Here is a 13,867-nt window from a genome sequence, read left to right on the forward strand (position 1 = left end):
ATCCTTAAAGATATAAATCACCCTAGACGTATAAATATTATATTTTGGATCCAAATGCATCAGCAACGAAGTACTAAACTAGAACAAGAATCCTTCTTACATTCTCATTTTTTAGGCCTCTCAGAACAACATATAGTCATATGCAAAATCTCTACCTGGTTCTCTACTAGAGCTTGCTCAAAAGTAATCAAAAGTCGAGAGGAGAGGATGCATTATCATTGCAAATAGCATATAGGTGCTAAAGGACACCCCTGGGGATCCTAAAGAAAACCTCCAAATCACCCACATTCAAAGAGTAGTAAAAATTAAGCATAGTTTTTTTGGAATATACATAGTGTTTCCTATATGTACACATATTTTTCTTATGTATATTTCACACGCCTATTGTTCATTGAATACACTACTAGTTAATAAATAGGACACCTCCTGTAAATGTAAACACTATAAATATACCTTTTTAAATCATTTTTTTATAGTAGAACCCCTAGGACACCTCCTGTAAATGTAGATGTAAACACTATAAATATACCTTTTTAAATCATTTTTTTATAGTAGAACCCCTAGGAGGACACCCTCACAAATTTCGTCAATGTAAACATCAACGTGGATTTAGTACCAACGCTCAACACATAAATAATGTTGGCAATTCATTTCTAAACCCAAGCTTTGACATTACAAGAAAGGACCAATGAACTATGTCATAAGCCTTCTCTAAATCCAGATGTATAAACACACATTCTATTTTCTCACACCCACTAGCACTTTCCCAAAAGCAACTTTGAATATATATACAGTGGATCTTCCTCTAATAAACCCATGTTGCCTAGAAGATATTACTCTCTATAGAAAAGGCGTAACCCCTCGAACCACCACCTTAGTAAGGATCTTACGCATAATTTTGAGCATAGTAGTTGACCTCCAATGAGAAAAGGACTCAAAAGAAACCTATTTAGGAACTATTTTGATAAGGTCCTTCTTAGTGCTTGGTTCAAGTCACATACTTTTGAGCATAAGTCTCAAAATGAGAAAAGGACTCACAAGAAACCTATTTAGCAACCAATTTGACAAGGCTTGCTTGGTTCAAGTCCTTCCGCGGTTTGAACTCCGTATTCTCCAACCAAACCACATGTTGCTTCAAGTCAGGCTAGGGACTCTTATTGTCAAGTCATGTCAAATTAGGGATTTTCCCCTACCTAGGAACTTCAAAGCTTCTAGGAATTCATCTTCCAAGCTAGTCCTTCTCACTAATAAGCTTAATCCTCATCCATAACCTTATTCACCATCTCTAGCATCCAATCTTTAGCTTCTTCAACTGTCAATCTCTCCCAAGCCTCATTCATCCCCCTTAAGACTCAAAGTATCCCCCTTACGACTCACAAGAAACCTATTTAAGTAGGTATGACCAGGGGAGGATGCAGCCCCCCATCGATCAACCTCTTCCAGATGTTGGTCTCTTTTGGAACCCCTCCGATTGGTGGCAGAACAATGGGTGCCTCAAGGTAGCCTCTCCACCCTCATATCTTCCTAAAAGCAGATGGAAAGAGCCTCTCTTAAGGTAACCTCTCCGCCCTCATATCTTTCTAAAAGCAGATGGAAAGAGCCTCTGTGGACTCATCATCATGTCAAGCCACCATGGCTAGATTCTCACGTGCCATCCTCCCACTTGCAGCAGTCATCACACAAGCAAAGGCACATCAGTGAAGCACTATCAGGTGGTGAACTTCTAGCTACGTGTGAGGATGGACAATTAAACAGGGCCCTGGACCGCATGGACCAGCTTGGCACCATCTTCTCCGATGACATGTACTTGACCATTATGAAGGCATGCATCAGGAGGAAGGCCCTCACTCAGGCCAAGAGAGTGCATGCACATCTTGTCCTGCACAGATTGGAGCTTACTTGCTTGCTCGGTGAGCACTTGGTGTTGACGCTGGCTAAGTGTGGTGACCTTGATGATGCACTCCATATATTTAATGGATTGCCACATCGTACTGTTTTTTCCTGGACGGCCATGATTTCTGGCTTCACGGATTACGGCCGAGCTCATGAAGCCATGAATATGCATCAGTACATGCAGGAGGAAGGTGTGGAGCCAGACCGTTTCACCTTCATTAGCCTTTTGAAGGCTTGTGGGAGCATAGCAGAACTAAAACAGGGTAAGGAACTACACGTAGAGGCCCGAAGGAAGGGTTTTGCTTCAAACATCTTTGTTGGTAACACCCTTGTGAGCATGTATGGTAAATGTGGGGCCATTGCCGAAGCAGAGAACGTGTTTGGTGGGATGACCCATCGTAGTGTTGTGTCTTGGACTGCGATGATCTCAGCCTATGTTGAGAACAACCAAGGAGAGAAGGCTTTACTACTGTACAGACAGATGCAAGCAGACGGTGTGAGTCCAAACAATCAGACATTTGTGTGCATCCTTCAAGCATGTGGCATTCTTGCAGAGTTGGAAGATGCACATGCTGTAGAGGGGCAGTTTACCAAAGTGATGTCCTTGGAACTTGGCCAAGCCCTCCATGTAGATGCTTGGAGGGCAGGCTTATCTTTGGATATCTATGTTGTTGCCACCCTTACCAGTATGTATGGCAAGTGTGGGGCCACTGTGGAGGCAGAGACTGTGTTCAGTAAACTGTCCAGGCATAATGTTGCATCATGGACTGCCATGCTTTCAGCGTATGTTGAACAGATTGAAGGACAGAAGGCTTTACTGTTGTACAGACAGATGCAAGAGGAAGGCATGAGTCCAAATGAGCATACACTTGTGTGCGCCCTTCAAGCATGCGATGCTCTTGCAAAGAAGGAAGAAGGTATTGTTGTAGGGGGGCAAACCAGCAAAGCAAGATCCTTAGAAATTGGCCAGGCACTACATGCGGATGCCCTTAGTAAGGGCTATGCTTCAGGTGCCTTTCTTGGTAACACCCTTGTGAGTATGTATGGCAAACATGGGATCATTAGAGAAGCAGAGAACGTGTTTGGGGGGTTGTCCCAGCGTACTGGTGTGTCATGGACTGCGATGCTTTCAGCATATGTTGAGCAGGGCCAAGCAAAGAGGGCTTTACAGTCATACAGGCAGATGCATGAGGAAGGTGTACGTCCGAACCAGCAAACGTTGGTGATTGCCATTCAGGCTTGTGGTACTCTTGCAGAGGAGCAGCAGCAGTCAACCAAAAGCGTGTCTCTGAAAATTTGCCAGTCATTGCATGCTGATGCACAGAGAATGGACGTTGTTTCAGATGTCTTTGTTGGTACCACCCTCGTGAGCACATATGGAAAGTGTGGAGCTATATCTCAAGCAGAGAAAGTTTTTTGTAGGTTGTCCGAATGTAATACTGTGTCATGGAATGCTATGCTCTCAGCACTCGTTGAGCAGGGCCAAGGAGAGAAGGCCTTACAGTTGTACAAACTCATGCAAAAGGAACGAGTGTTACTAGATTATATCACACTTGTCTCTGTTCTGCAAGCCTGCAGTGAAACAGGTAGCATAGGGATCTGCAGGCAGCTACACTTCAATATCGTTTCCGATGGGCATGATTTATACTCCTCATTGTCAAGCTCTCTTATTCATGCATATGGGAGATGTGCAAGCATGACAGATGCAGAGGCAACTTATGATGGACTCCCCCAACCTGATGTCGTGTTGTGTAATGCATGCATTGCTAGCTATGCGGGAGTAGGGAATTGTGACGCAAGCCTGCAAATCTTCAAGGAAATGCTACTGGCAAGTTTCAAGCCCGATGCAGTCACATTTGCTCCCCTTCTGTCCGCATGCAATCATGCCGGCATTGTCAATGAAGGTGTTGAGTATTTTCAATGCATGAGAAACGATTTTGGCATAACTCCAGACCTGAAGCATTACGCTAGTGTGGTAGACCTTCTTGGGCGTGCAGGAGACTTTAAGCGGTTGGAGAACATGTTGTGGAGATTGCCCATGCAGGCTGATCTGGCTGTGTGGTTGTGCTTGTTGGGTGCATGTTGTAAGCATGGGAATGTGAAGTTGGGAAAACTAGCATTTGACAATGCAGTGAATCTGCAGCCCAAGAAGGCGGCTGCATATTGTTTCATGTCAAACATCTGTGCTGATGTTGGGCTGGAAGAGTTAGTGAATGAGGGGAAACAGCTCTTAGAGAGAAGATGAAGCTTGCCCAGAAGCTATACCTACAAGATACTAATGTCAAAGACTGTAAGTGCCCTCCCTGAACTGTTCAACAATAGTAGGACAAATGGTGCTACTCTCACTATTGAGTTGTCGTGAAGCCTGTCAAAAAGATCTTGTGTCCTTGTTGATGTGGGAGATGATAATCCTCAGTCAGGGATTGCTAAACCTTGGGGGGAAGGCTGCACGCAGGGGGTACGGTTGGGAGGCGAGTTTGCTTGCACCCTTCTATGTGCTCTACCCTTGCGTGTTTTGCTTGTGTATCAGGTGATCTTATGGAGGGAGCTTCACAGTTGGTATCCAGCTAGCATGATCATGGAAGCAGGAAACCCTACAAGGTTTGTGTGTCTTGCATGTGCTGTCAGCAGTTGCCTCGCCCAGGTATCTCTCGGTCACCATGTTCATGTTTGATTTGCAAATAGTGCTTTTTGTTGGGGTTGCATGAAGGAACTTGGTGGATTCTGTGAAGAGAGAGAGAGAGAGAGAGAGAGAGAGAGAGAGAGAGAGATGCATATGTGCGAGTGGAGGTATGCTGTCCCAGGAACCCCAGAAACCCTAAAACACAGGAAATACTAAATTCCTTGTCTCTTTTGGTTGATGCTGTGTTGTAATCGTCATGTTTTGCTGGACAGTTTACGTTCTCCTGTGCATACATGAGAGGCTGGTCATGGCTGTGTGCGCACAGTTTTACAGGGCAGACAGCAGAGGGTGCACCAGCGCACAGTACACACAGATCGTTCAGGGCAAACAACAGAAGAGATGCGAGCTGCTGGCCGTACAGGTCTGTGGTGTCAGGTGGATAAAGCAGCTGCAATAGTTGCAGCAGGTAAGCAGGCGGAAAAGGCGACAGCAGGGCGGTGGAGAAGCAAGAGGGCAGTGGGTGGCGCAGCGCGCAGGCAGCCGGCAGAAGGAAAGCTGGCGTCAAGGGGGTTATAACTCATCCTACTCTACTCCATGCGTGACGAAATTTTGGAGATGGTCTGTTGTGTGGATTCACAACACGGTTTCCATCTCTCGTGTGTGGAGCATCAGTAGGTGGGCAGTTTTTGCCTATTTTATCGTCTTTCTCATGTAAAAAGCTTGTTTTTCTCTCTTTATTTTCTGAAATTCAGAATCGGTACACAATTTCTTGCAGCACCACCTTCTCGGTTCTCTTTCCTACTTCTATGGATTCCAAACTTCACTATAATAATGACCTATCGGATCTTGAGGAGCACTCTCCGGGAGCCTGTTGAGTTCGAACAAGAGGAGGTTGTAGGAGTTGAGAAATCTTACTTTGAGGAGAAAATGGCCAATCTCTGGGCATATTTGCAGGTTGATATTCAGCAGTTGGCTCTGATACCAATGTAGCATGCGCAGATCTACGACCGTGTGAAACAATCATGCATGAATCTGTAGTAGAGACGACACTAGATGGGGTCCCGAATTACCCACTGAAGGCCCCCCCTTGCAAGTAGGAGTATTTGCTTTATTTCTTCTTGTGGAGAACTGAATACAAGCTGAATTGTGTCCACAAGACTGAGCGGACAAACTGACTGACTGACCGCCAAACTCAAGGACAAAGCGACCAAACACCTGGAGCCTATGCACACATGCTTGACTAATTTTACTTGATAATCTCTAATTTTAACTGATTATTTTTTGGGACTGAATGAGGCTTGCCTTTTTATATGATCCCAGGGTGCTGGTCGGCTGCCAGATGGAGCTGTCGACCTACTGGTAAAGCCCATGACTTGTTTATTGTAGCATTTGATGCTGGTCGGGCTGAGTGGGCTGGTCGGGTTGCTGTCGGTCAGGTGTAGCTGGTACTGACCGACTCTTGTCCAGGCCGACTGTGCTCCCTTGCCATATAGGCTGCTGCTTGGTCTTATAGGGTGGCTTGGGGTGTTAGCTACCTTTTGCAAGGCTTGCCCATGGTCAGGGGCTAGCCCCTACTATATGAAATGCAACTAAATGCTTAAAATGCATATACTAATGCTATGGTTGACATCTACATGCACCTACATGATGAACACTTGCTGAATTCTCCATAGTGGGTTAAGAGGACTGACCTGACATTGACCTCTATGGCTGGGAGATTGACCTACGTAACTCGTGTCTAACATGTCCTAGACTGGGGCTCACAAAGGGGTCACATCATATGACAAAATATCCTAGCAAGTACCACTTCTGTACATGATTCTTGCACTGTTGATGAGCGAGTTTATCACGGCGTACCACAGTGCATGGGTGCATGTGACAGTAATTATACATGAGAGATGAAAAGTTTGAGAACTTTAGGTAAGAGACTTTGAGTCAAAGACCATTTGGTTTTGTCCTAGGTTTTTGGACAAGTTACAACAATGATTTATGGATTTTGTGATGCTTTTACATAGGTACCCACAAAGATTAGTAATGCTTCAAGGTGGATGTAGTTTCACGGAGCCATGGAGGCACTTGATTCCTTTATTCTAGAAGTATTAGTAGACATCCTCTGTAACTTGGTTTAACACAATGCTAATCAATACACTTAAATACACTAAGATTTGATGGACACTTGCTCAAAATACAAGAAGTAATTTGCTGAATTGACAAGAGACACACAATGAGCCGGAATGGCCGATCCCTCTCTCAAATAAAGTATATTGATCTTGGGAGAATCAAGTACGTAGTGTCATGGGCATTTTTGACCAGATTTCCATACCAATGCATATGAATATAGTATTGCAAACAAGTGGTTGTCGATGTAGACTTGCAATCCACACTACCCTCTCAAGTGCTCGTGTTCCCTACCATTTGCTCTCTATTGTTCCATCAACACATGGTAGCAACAATCTGCAAGAGAGCACGTAGGACAAGAGAACACTACACAGGGTATGTGATCTTATAATCCGGTTCCTCCCTCCTGCTACTTGCTTCCATATTTAAGTATCAAGCTTACCAATAACAAGTAGAGTCGATGACAGCGGAAGTCTTCGCGATGGAAGTCCTTGGAGTGATGAGATCTTCGATTTGTCACATTTCTTCGCGACAAAAGTCTTCAAGAGGATAAAGGGAATCCTGGGAAAGCTTTCCCTATGGTTCAACTTGAGAAAGGAGAGCTGAAATTAGGGTTTTCAACAAAAAGATCAGAAATTACAGCAAATAAGAGAGCTATTTTGCTGAATTTCAGTCACCCCATTGGGAGTGTGTAGGAGAGTGATTAGCATCCGGAAACACTCTTGGAAGCTTAAGAAACACCTTAGCAAGCTTGGATATGGAGTTGGGAAGGAGAATGTGCAAAAAATGCAGTCCAACAGTCCTCATGAAGGAGGCGCCAATCTCTAGAGAGAGGAGGAAGTGAGGTGGTGAGTTGTCCAGTGTAGGTGGCAGGCAGGTGCTTTGTGGAGCAAAAGCTAGAGTGGACACATGGCTGGTTACTCCCTTTGTACAAAGGGGATAAGGTCTCGGCGGTGGACATTGGGTTATGTCCACCTCGGGACATGAGTGTGTGAACACCGGGCTGGTCATGTACACAGAGGCACAAGTCCCAACGGAAAGCGAAGTCCATAGTATCACATGAGTGGCATCAATCCTCGGCATACACAACTGTCATGGACACCAGTCCATTGTACATACATGATGAGAAAGCACGGGTGGACCAATTGGGTGGCCAAATGGTGACACCCTCTATGGCTAATTGGGGACGCTTGAGAAGCCATTATGTCATGCGAACTTATTAGTATCGTAAGTGAGTTCACCAATAAAAATACTAATGTGTTAGACTGTTAGTGTTATTGACATATGCTTAGTGGGGCCAAACTAATGACTGTGTACTACGGGTAATATTTTCCGTGTTGATACTATGCTAGTGTATTTTGGTGTATTGTATTTGTGCCTTATCACCTAACATGATTTGATTGTTATTATGGATTTAGGTAATACGTGCGAGGATATTGACTGAGGTGTAACACGTATGCGAGGTTACCGCGACTGAGGTGTCGCATTGTTCAAGGGTCATTGATTGAGGTATCGTATGGAGCCATTGTGTCATGCTAACTTAGAGGTATCGTGAGTGATTTCACCATTAAAAAAACTAATGTGTTAGTGTTATTGACATATGCTTAGTGGAACCAAACTAGTGACTATGTATTGCGGGTGGTGTTTTCCATGTTGATACTATGCGAGTGTATTTTGATATATTGTGTTTGTGCCTTATTACTTGACGTGATTTGATTGTTATCATGGATTTAGGTGATACGTGCGAGGATTGTCACACATGTGCGATGTTACCGACTGAGGTGTCGCACGGGTTATGAGTAGTGCGAGGATACCAACTAAGGTGTCGCATTGTACGAGGGTCATGGATTGATGTACGAGGGTCATGGATTGAGGTGTCAATTCATCCACATCAGGGTTGGATTTCTAGTTTACTACACTTTGTGTGTGAACAAGCTCTTAGTGCTTGTTATTTTTGTAAAAATGGAAAAGCAAAGCCCAATTTTGTATGAACCATCTATTATTAGCTCTAGGGGTAATTTTTGCAATAGAATATATAAAATACTCATGTGGTGCAGGGAGCTACAGGCATGAGGGGGAAGATTTGACCGAGTTGTCAACGGTGATGTTTATCTTTCCTTTTTACAATTTGTCTATGCTATGCTTGTCTTGTTAATTTGTTGAAAGTTGAGGCTTTTGTTCAAATAATAACATGAGCTAATTGATTTATTCTCCCAAGTGTACAAGAGATATTGACAAGTCACATGGAAATCCACTTGTCTTATGGGGTGCACATCATGGATATGGAGTGGTTGAGATTTCTACTCCCTAGTGTGTAGAAGTAAACGGCTTGCTGAGGAAGCTTCTCTTGAGTTCACACCCAATTTTGTGGGGTGAAGAGTAGCTTGGACCAGTTTGCTTGAGTTGAGACAGGCTACTCATAGTTTGCGAGAGCAAGCAGAATCCAGAAGTGCTTATTGCCTTCATTATGGATTGCTCTGGAAATGCAAGATGACTTGAGGAGTTGGGCCTTTTAGGCGAGGATTTGAACTTAACTTGGGAGAATGCTCGTCATTTGTGAACAAGTTGCTTTAGCTAGAGATCCTCTTCAACGAGCACTTACAGGTAAGATGATGAAAATTTCAGATTTTGGTCTAGCTTTGTGAGGTTCAGGAATACTTTTTTGTTGCAAGTTTTCTTGTCCATGTCATGGCACCTCCACAAGAGACTTCCATTGGAACAAATTCTGTGTCAGGATAGATTCTGGTGGAAGAGAGGAGATCAAGACAAGGAGAAGGCTGGCAGTTAAGTCTCAAGTCTCAAGTGTACCCAAAGTGAGTTGGTCACTTTTCTTGATAGACTCAGATTGATTGCTTTTCTGCATCTTTGTGGGAAAACTCTCATTAATAAGAATGAGGGCCTCATGGTAACTAGGCCCAAATTTGGTGGAAGGGGGCTTGCCATGTATAATAGCACTGATGGTAGATTCTCGCTTACAATCTTTGTCTTCCTTATAGGTGAAAGGAAGCCTATCCCCTCTGTCAACAACCCAAATAACCAAGGGCTGGACTGAGACCAAGATGCAAATTGGCTCAACAGTCAATAGACCCTGTTGCTTCTCTGCATCTTTCGGTGTACTGCCTGGTTTAGGGTTTCTATACCTGCTGCACCCCTCTATACTAGGTACAAACCAAAGCACAGAGCAGAAGTTTTAGAAACAGGTGGTACAACATGTACAAACCCAAGAACAGCCAGTATAGAAGGTGCAGCAGGTTTAGCTAGTGCTGTACAAACACAATCAAGTACTAGACTGGCTATCCTATCTGCGTCAGTTGTTCCTCACATTATAGGGACTAATGTGTACTCATACAGGCTAATGGGCACCTTGGCTATGGCTTGGGCTGCATGTGGGCTCTGTTTCCATAAGTATTTTGGCTCTCCTACAGGAGAATGTGCAGTGTCTTAAATTATCTTTATGTGTTGATGTTATTTTATGTTTGGCTATTATATTTGAAGACTTGTGTGATTCCAACCATCTGAAGCAAGAAGGCTTGCCTTGAGGACTTGGCTTTGGCTCCTTTACTATTTGTTGTTATATAAGTAACCCATTGATACTAGCTATGGAACTTGCTGTTGAAGAAGGATAGAATCTCAAAGTTGCATTGCGTACTCATATCAACCTACTCTTTTAAAATGCACATCTTCTATTCAAAATATACTTTCCCATGCAATTTGCACACATTGTGTGTACCCAATCATTTTCAATATATACTATCCAAACTAGAAAAATAGCGACATATTTAACGTAACTTATCTTATCAGTATTTTCCATACTTGTATCAAACACGCATTGTGTGTATCGTACCTAACATTTGGAGACTACTACTCAGCTTGCATGTTGTTGCGGTATGTGAAGGACATTAAGAAGGGAAACGCAGAAATGGAAGCTGGAATACAAAGAGTCAATCGGAATATACAGGGTCATCGGAATACAAAGGGTCATTTGTAAGGATTTTTTCCTCTTATTTTTTAGAAATCTAGGATTTCTTTTTCTCTCCTCTCCTTGTGCCTTGGTTGTCCATGGGTAATATGTAATAGATTAAGGGTGTTTGTTTAGAATGGATGAGATTGGTGATAATACAATGTTTTGATGATGACTCTATTTGTTACGTCTTGACAAACCTAGAATTAGGGCTAGGGGCGTACTAACCTAGGATTAGGGTTAGGATTAATCCAAGATTAGAGTTAAGACTTAGGAGTGTGGGGACTTGGTGGGTTCACACGAGCGCTAGCAAAAAGAGGTCTAGATTGGCTAAGAGCTTATAATTAATAGCCTAGGGCTAATAATGGCTAAAAGTTTTTTGGATATTTTTAAATGGATTTGAAATCTCTCAACTTTTGTTTGTACATTAGCTTTTTTGTTTGTTGGTTTTCCTAGTTTAGAGTAGGCTTTCTTGCTTAATTTTTGGTTTAAATAGGGACATTTTAGTTGAAATTAGAAGTAGAATAAAGTTCTAAAATAGTGGTTCATTGTAGATTGATAAGGGGGGTGTGATTTAGTGCTCAATTAACTTGATTGGTGTTACTGAGTTTCATTTGGCCATAAAGAAACTTCAACCCAAGGCATCATTTGACTTTTGCATCACTTTTTTCTCATTTTTGTACTGCCTTCGGATTTCTTGTTGTGGGTTTTCTTTCAGTTCCACTTGCAAGATCCCATAGATCTTCATCTATTAAGGCCATTTGCATTTTGATGGCCCACGTGTAATATTTGGTGCCATCAAAGCGTCATTTCTATCAAAGAATCGATCCTAGTGACTTGACATTTTGCCACAAAGTCCCTCTCTGAAAAAAAATACCCTTTATAGTTGGAGGGTTATTACAAATATGCTGTTTTTACCCAGCTTCACCAAGCACCTTCCCCATACAAGTGCATATTTTCACATAGAAAGGGTGAAAATCCCAAACTTTTGCCAAGTAGTAGTGAGATTTGTTTGATTTTGGGTTTTTTTATTTTTATCTTTTTGCTTTTGCGGTTACTTGACTCACAAGAACTAGGCATCACATGAGTCCTTTATAGTGATAGGACTATTACAAAGGTAATTTTCTCACAAAGAATCCTTTTTTTTCACCACCAAGTTAGAAGTGCCTCATTTGAACCAATTAGCATAAATGAGTGTTTACACAACAGTATGTGCATCCCCCTCTCGTTAGATTTAAAGGTTTTTAAACCTTCGGTGCTCAAAATAGTAAATCGCAGCTGTCTTTGTATTGAAGCTTGGTGTTGGATTGCACAAGGTTATTGAGGCCGTGTGTGCTTAATCTTTGGCCGCTTCTCAAACTCAGCTCAAGTCCCAGCTGGCACAGCAGTGACCTTGGTGGAGGCGGCCCACAGAGATACCAACAGTGAAGTGATAAAGGCTCGCCTCACAAAGTTTTTCCCAGCTCTGCCCTTAACTTCTGCTCTAGCTCTCTCAATCGCAGAAGCTCCCGGCTTCTTGTCGTGATGTCAGTCTGCACGCGATTGGAAATCGAGGTGAGGTTGCCTCAGCACACAGCCTTGCTCTTCTTTTCCAACTCTTCCCACTATACTATAATGAGCACCAACTTCTGCTAGAGATGCCAATTACTAACTTCTGCGCTTATCTTCCAGGGAGACGCTACTCAAGATGCCCAGGGAACTCATGTTGCGCAGAATTGAAGAAGGGTTCTTGCAGGTATAGGAGTTCACGCAGTAGAAGAAGAACAGGCCCGTAGCTTCACATAGTCAAAGTAGAAGATTTAGAAGCTTTTTGTTGGCCACAAAGAAAGCTTGATGCTACACGTAGTTTCTGATTCTCTCTTTGTTATCACCCAGAGTATATGCTCCACACTCAATGCTTAGGAAGAATTATTCTTCCCTAGATGATGCCCACAAAGAGTTAAGGTGGAGGCCACTTAATGTCTCAAGAATGTCACTTAATGATTCACACACAGTTAGCCAAGTGCAACAAATGCATAGAAGTGACGAGTTCACCAAGAAAATCATAGATTTCTCTCCCTTCTTCCACTCTTCTAGAGAATCTCTCACCTCTCTCATACATATGACATTGAGAATAGGAAGATGTCATCTCTCTCAAACAATGGAAGCTATCTCACACGTTCTCTCTTGTTTGCATTAGTATTAAGAAAATGAAGATAAATCACTCAACCATTAAACTTACTAATGTGATCATCAACACCCACAATGGTGTTTTCCAACAAATCTCTCTCTAATGACTGCCACAAAAAAAAAAAAGAGAAACGTCGCTAAGCACAAAACTTATTACAAAGGTTAGCACAAAGCTATTAACAAAACTTCTCACCACTCAAGCAAGAATCCCACACTCACAAAGATGCTTCTACTCAACTAATAAGTAAGATGTACTCCCATGGAAAGGAGCTTTGATGCCTGTTGGAAACATGGATCCTCTCACTTCTCGGGAGGTCACCCATCCCAGTTGTGTTCCTGCGCATAAGCGCGCTTAACTGAGGTGTTCCACAAATTGGTCTAGCCATCCAAACCGCAAAAGCTTAAGGTGTTAGGTAACCTCCGGTAATCCAATTTGTAGAAACCTCAACTTACCAAGATTCAAACCCAGTCTCACCACGTGAGCTGGTTCTCTCTAGAAGTGTGGATTGCATCTCCAACACCCCCCCTCAAGCCACACTTCGGTTGAGGTCTTTGCTTTCAACATCACAACCTGGGCTCTGATACCCAATGTTGGAATCATTTAGTTAGCAAGCTAATCACCAATAGGTGTAGTGATAGCTTGTGACAACACTAAGTTATACATCAACACATGATTAAGTTAGAGAACACTCAATAAGAAGTCAAAATGGTGACAAGAGCCAAAGTTCACAAAGTAACACTAAGCTTCAATTAGACACAAAGTGCATACAAGAATGCTAGAGCTCTCACACACAAGAGAAGGTGTAGAGATCGTGCTTTTATAGGCTCTGAGGAGGAAGGCACCTAGATCACACCCCCTTGCCCACTTTCCCATCTCATGCCACCTAGAGGAGGTGCCTTGAATGCTAGTCAATGACCATGGTTTACAAGCTGACCCATGGTTTACACCTTAGCCCATACTCTAAGCATAAATGTATCTAACCGATGGATACACACTAAGTAATGGATGTAGATCGACCTATTCTCAACATGGAGAACCTTGTAAAATAACCCATCACTTTTTCATATAAAAGCCAAAAATGGCCATTAAGTTATTTTCAATG

The 13,867-nt window shown here is 42.9% G+C and overlaps 1 protein-coding gene across 20 annotated transcripts; it reads left to right on the forward strand.

Moving 5' to 3' along the window:
* Positions 1–1,231: 1,231 nt before the first annotated feature.
* Positions 1,232–12,663, forward strand: LOC147638235 (putative pentatricopeptide repeat-containing protein At3g01580). Of its 20 annotated transcripts, XM_086798155.1 has the most exons (7): positions 1,233–5,191; positions 5,292–5,470; positions 5,837–5,875; positions 8,053–8,143; positions 10,530–10,618; positions 11,912–12,149; positions 12,267–12,663. In XM_086798155.1, the coding sequence occupies exon 1, from the start codon at positions 1,535–1,537 to the stop codon at positions 4,136–4,138; it is 2,604 nt and encodes an 867-aa protein (XP_086654281.1). In that variant the 5' UTR covers positions 1,233–1,534; the 3' UTR covers positions 4,139–5,191; positions 5,292–5,470; positions 5,837–5,875; positions 8,053–8,143; positions 10,530–10,618; positions 11,912–12,149; positions 12,267–12,663. The 20 variants fall into 20 exon arrangements, with proteins under 20 accessions (XP_086654286.1, XP_086654281.1, XP_086654280.1 ...); XM_086798154.1 differs by lacking the exon at positions 5,837–5,875; XM_086798147.1 differs by lacking the exons at positions 5,292–5,470; positions 5,837–5,875 and adding an exon at positions 8,369–8,530.
* Positions 12,664–13,867: the final 1,204 nt, after the last annotated feature.

The sequence above is a fragment of the Cibotium barometz genome, chromosome 5, assembly GCF_041138505.1.
Source record: "Cibotium barometz isolate CiBa-2024 chromosome 5, ASM4113850v1, whole genome shotgun sequence".
In the NCBI taxonomy this organism is placed as follows: Eukaryota; Viridiplantae; Streptophyta; class Polypodiopsida; order Cyatheales; family Cibotiaceae; genus Cibotium; species Cibotium barometz.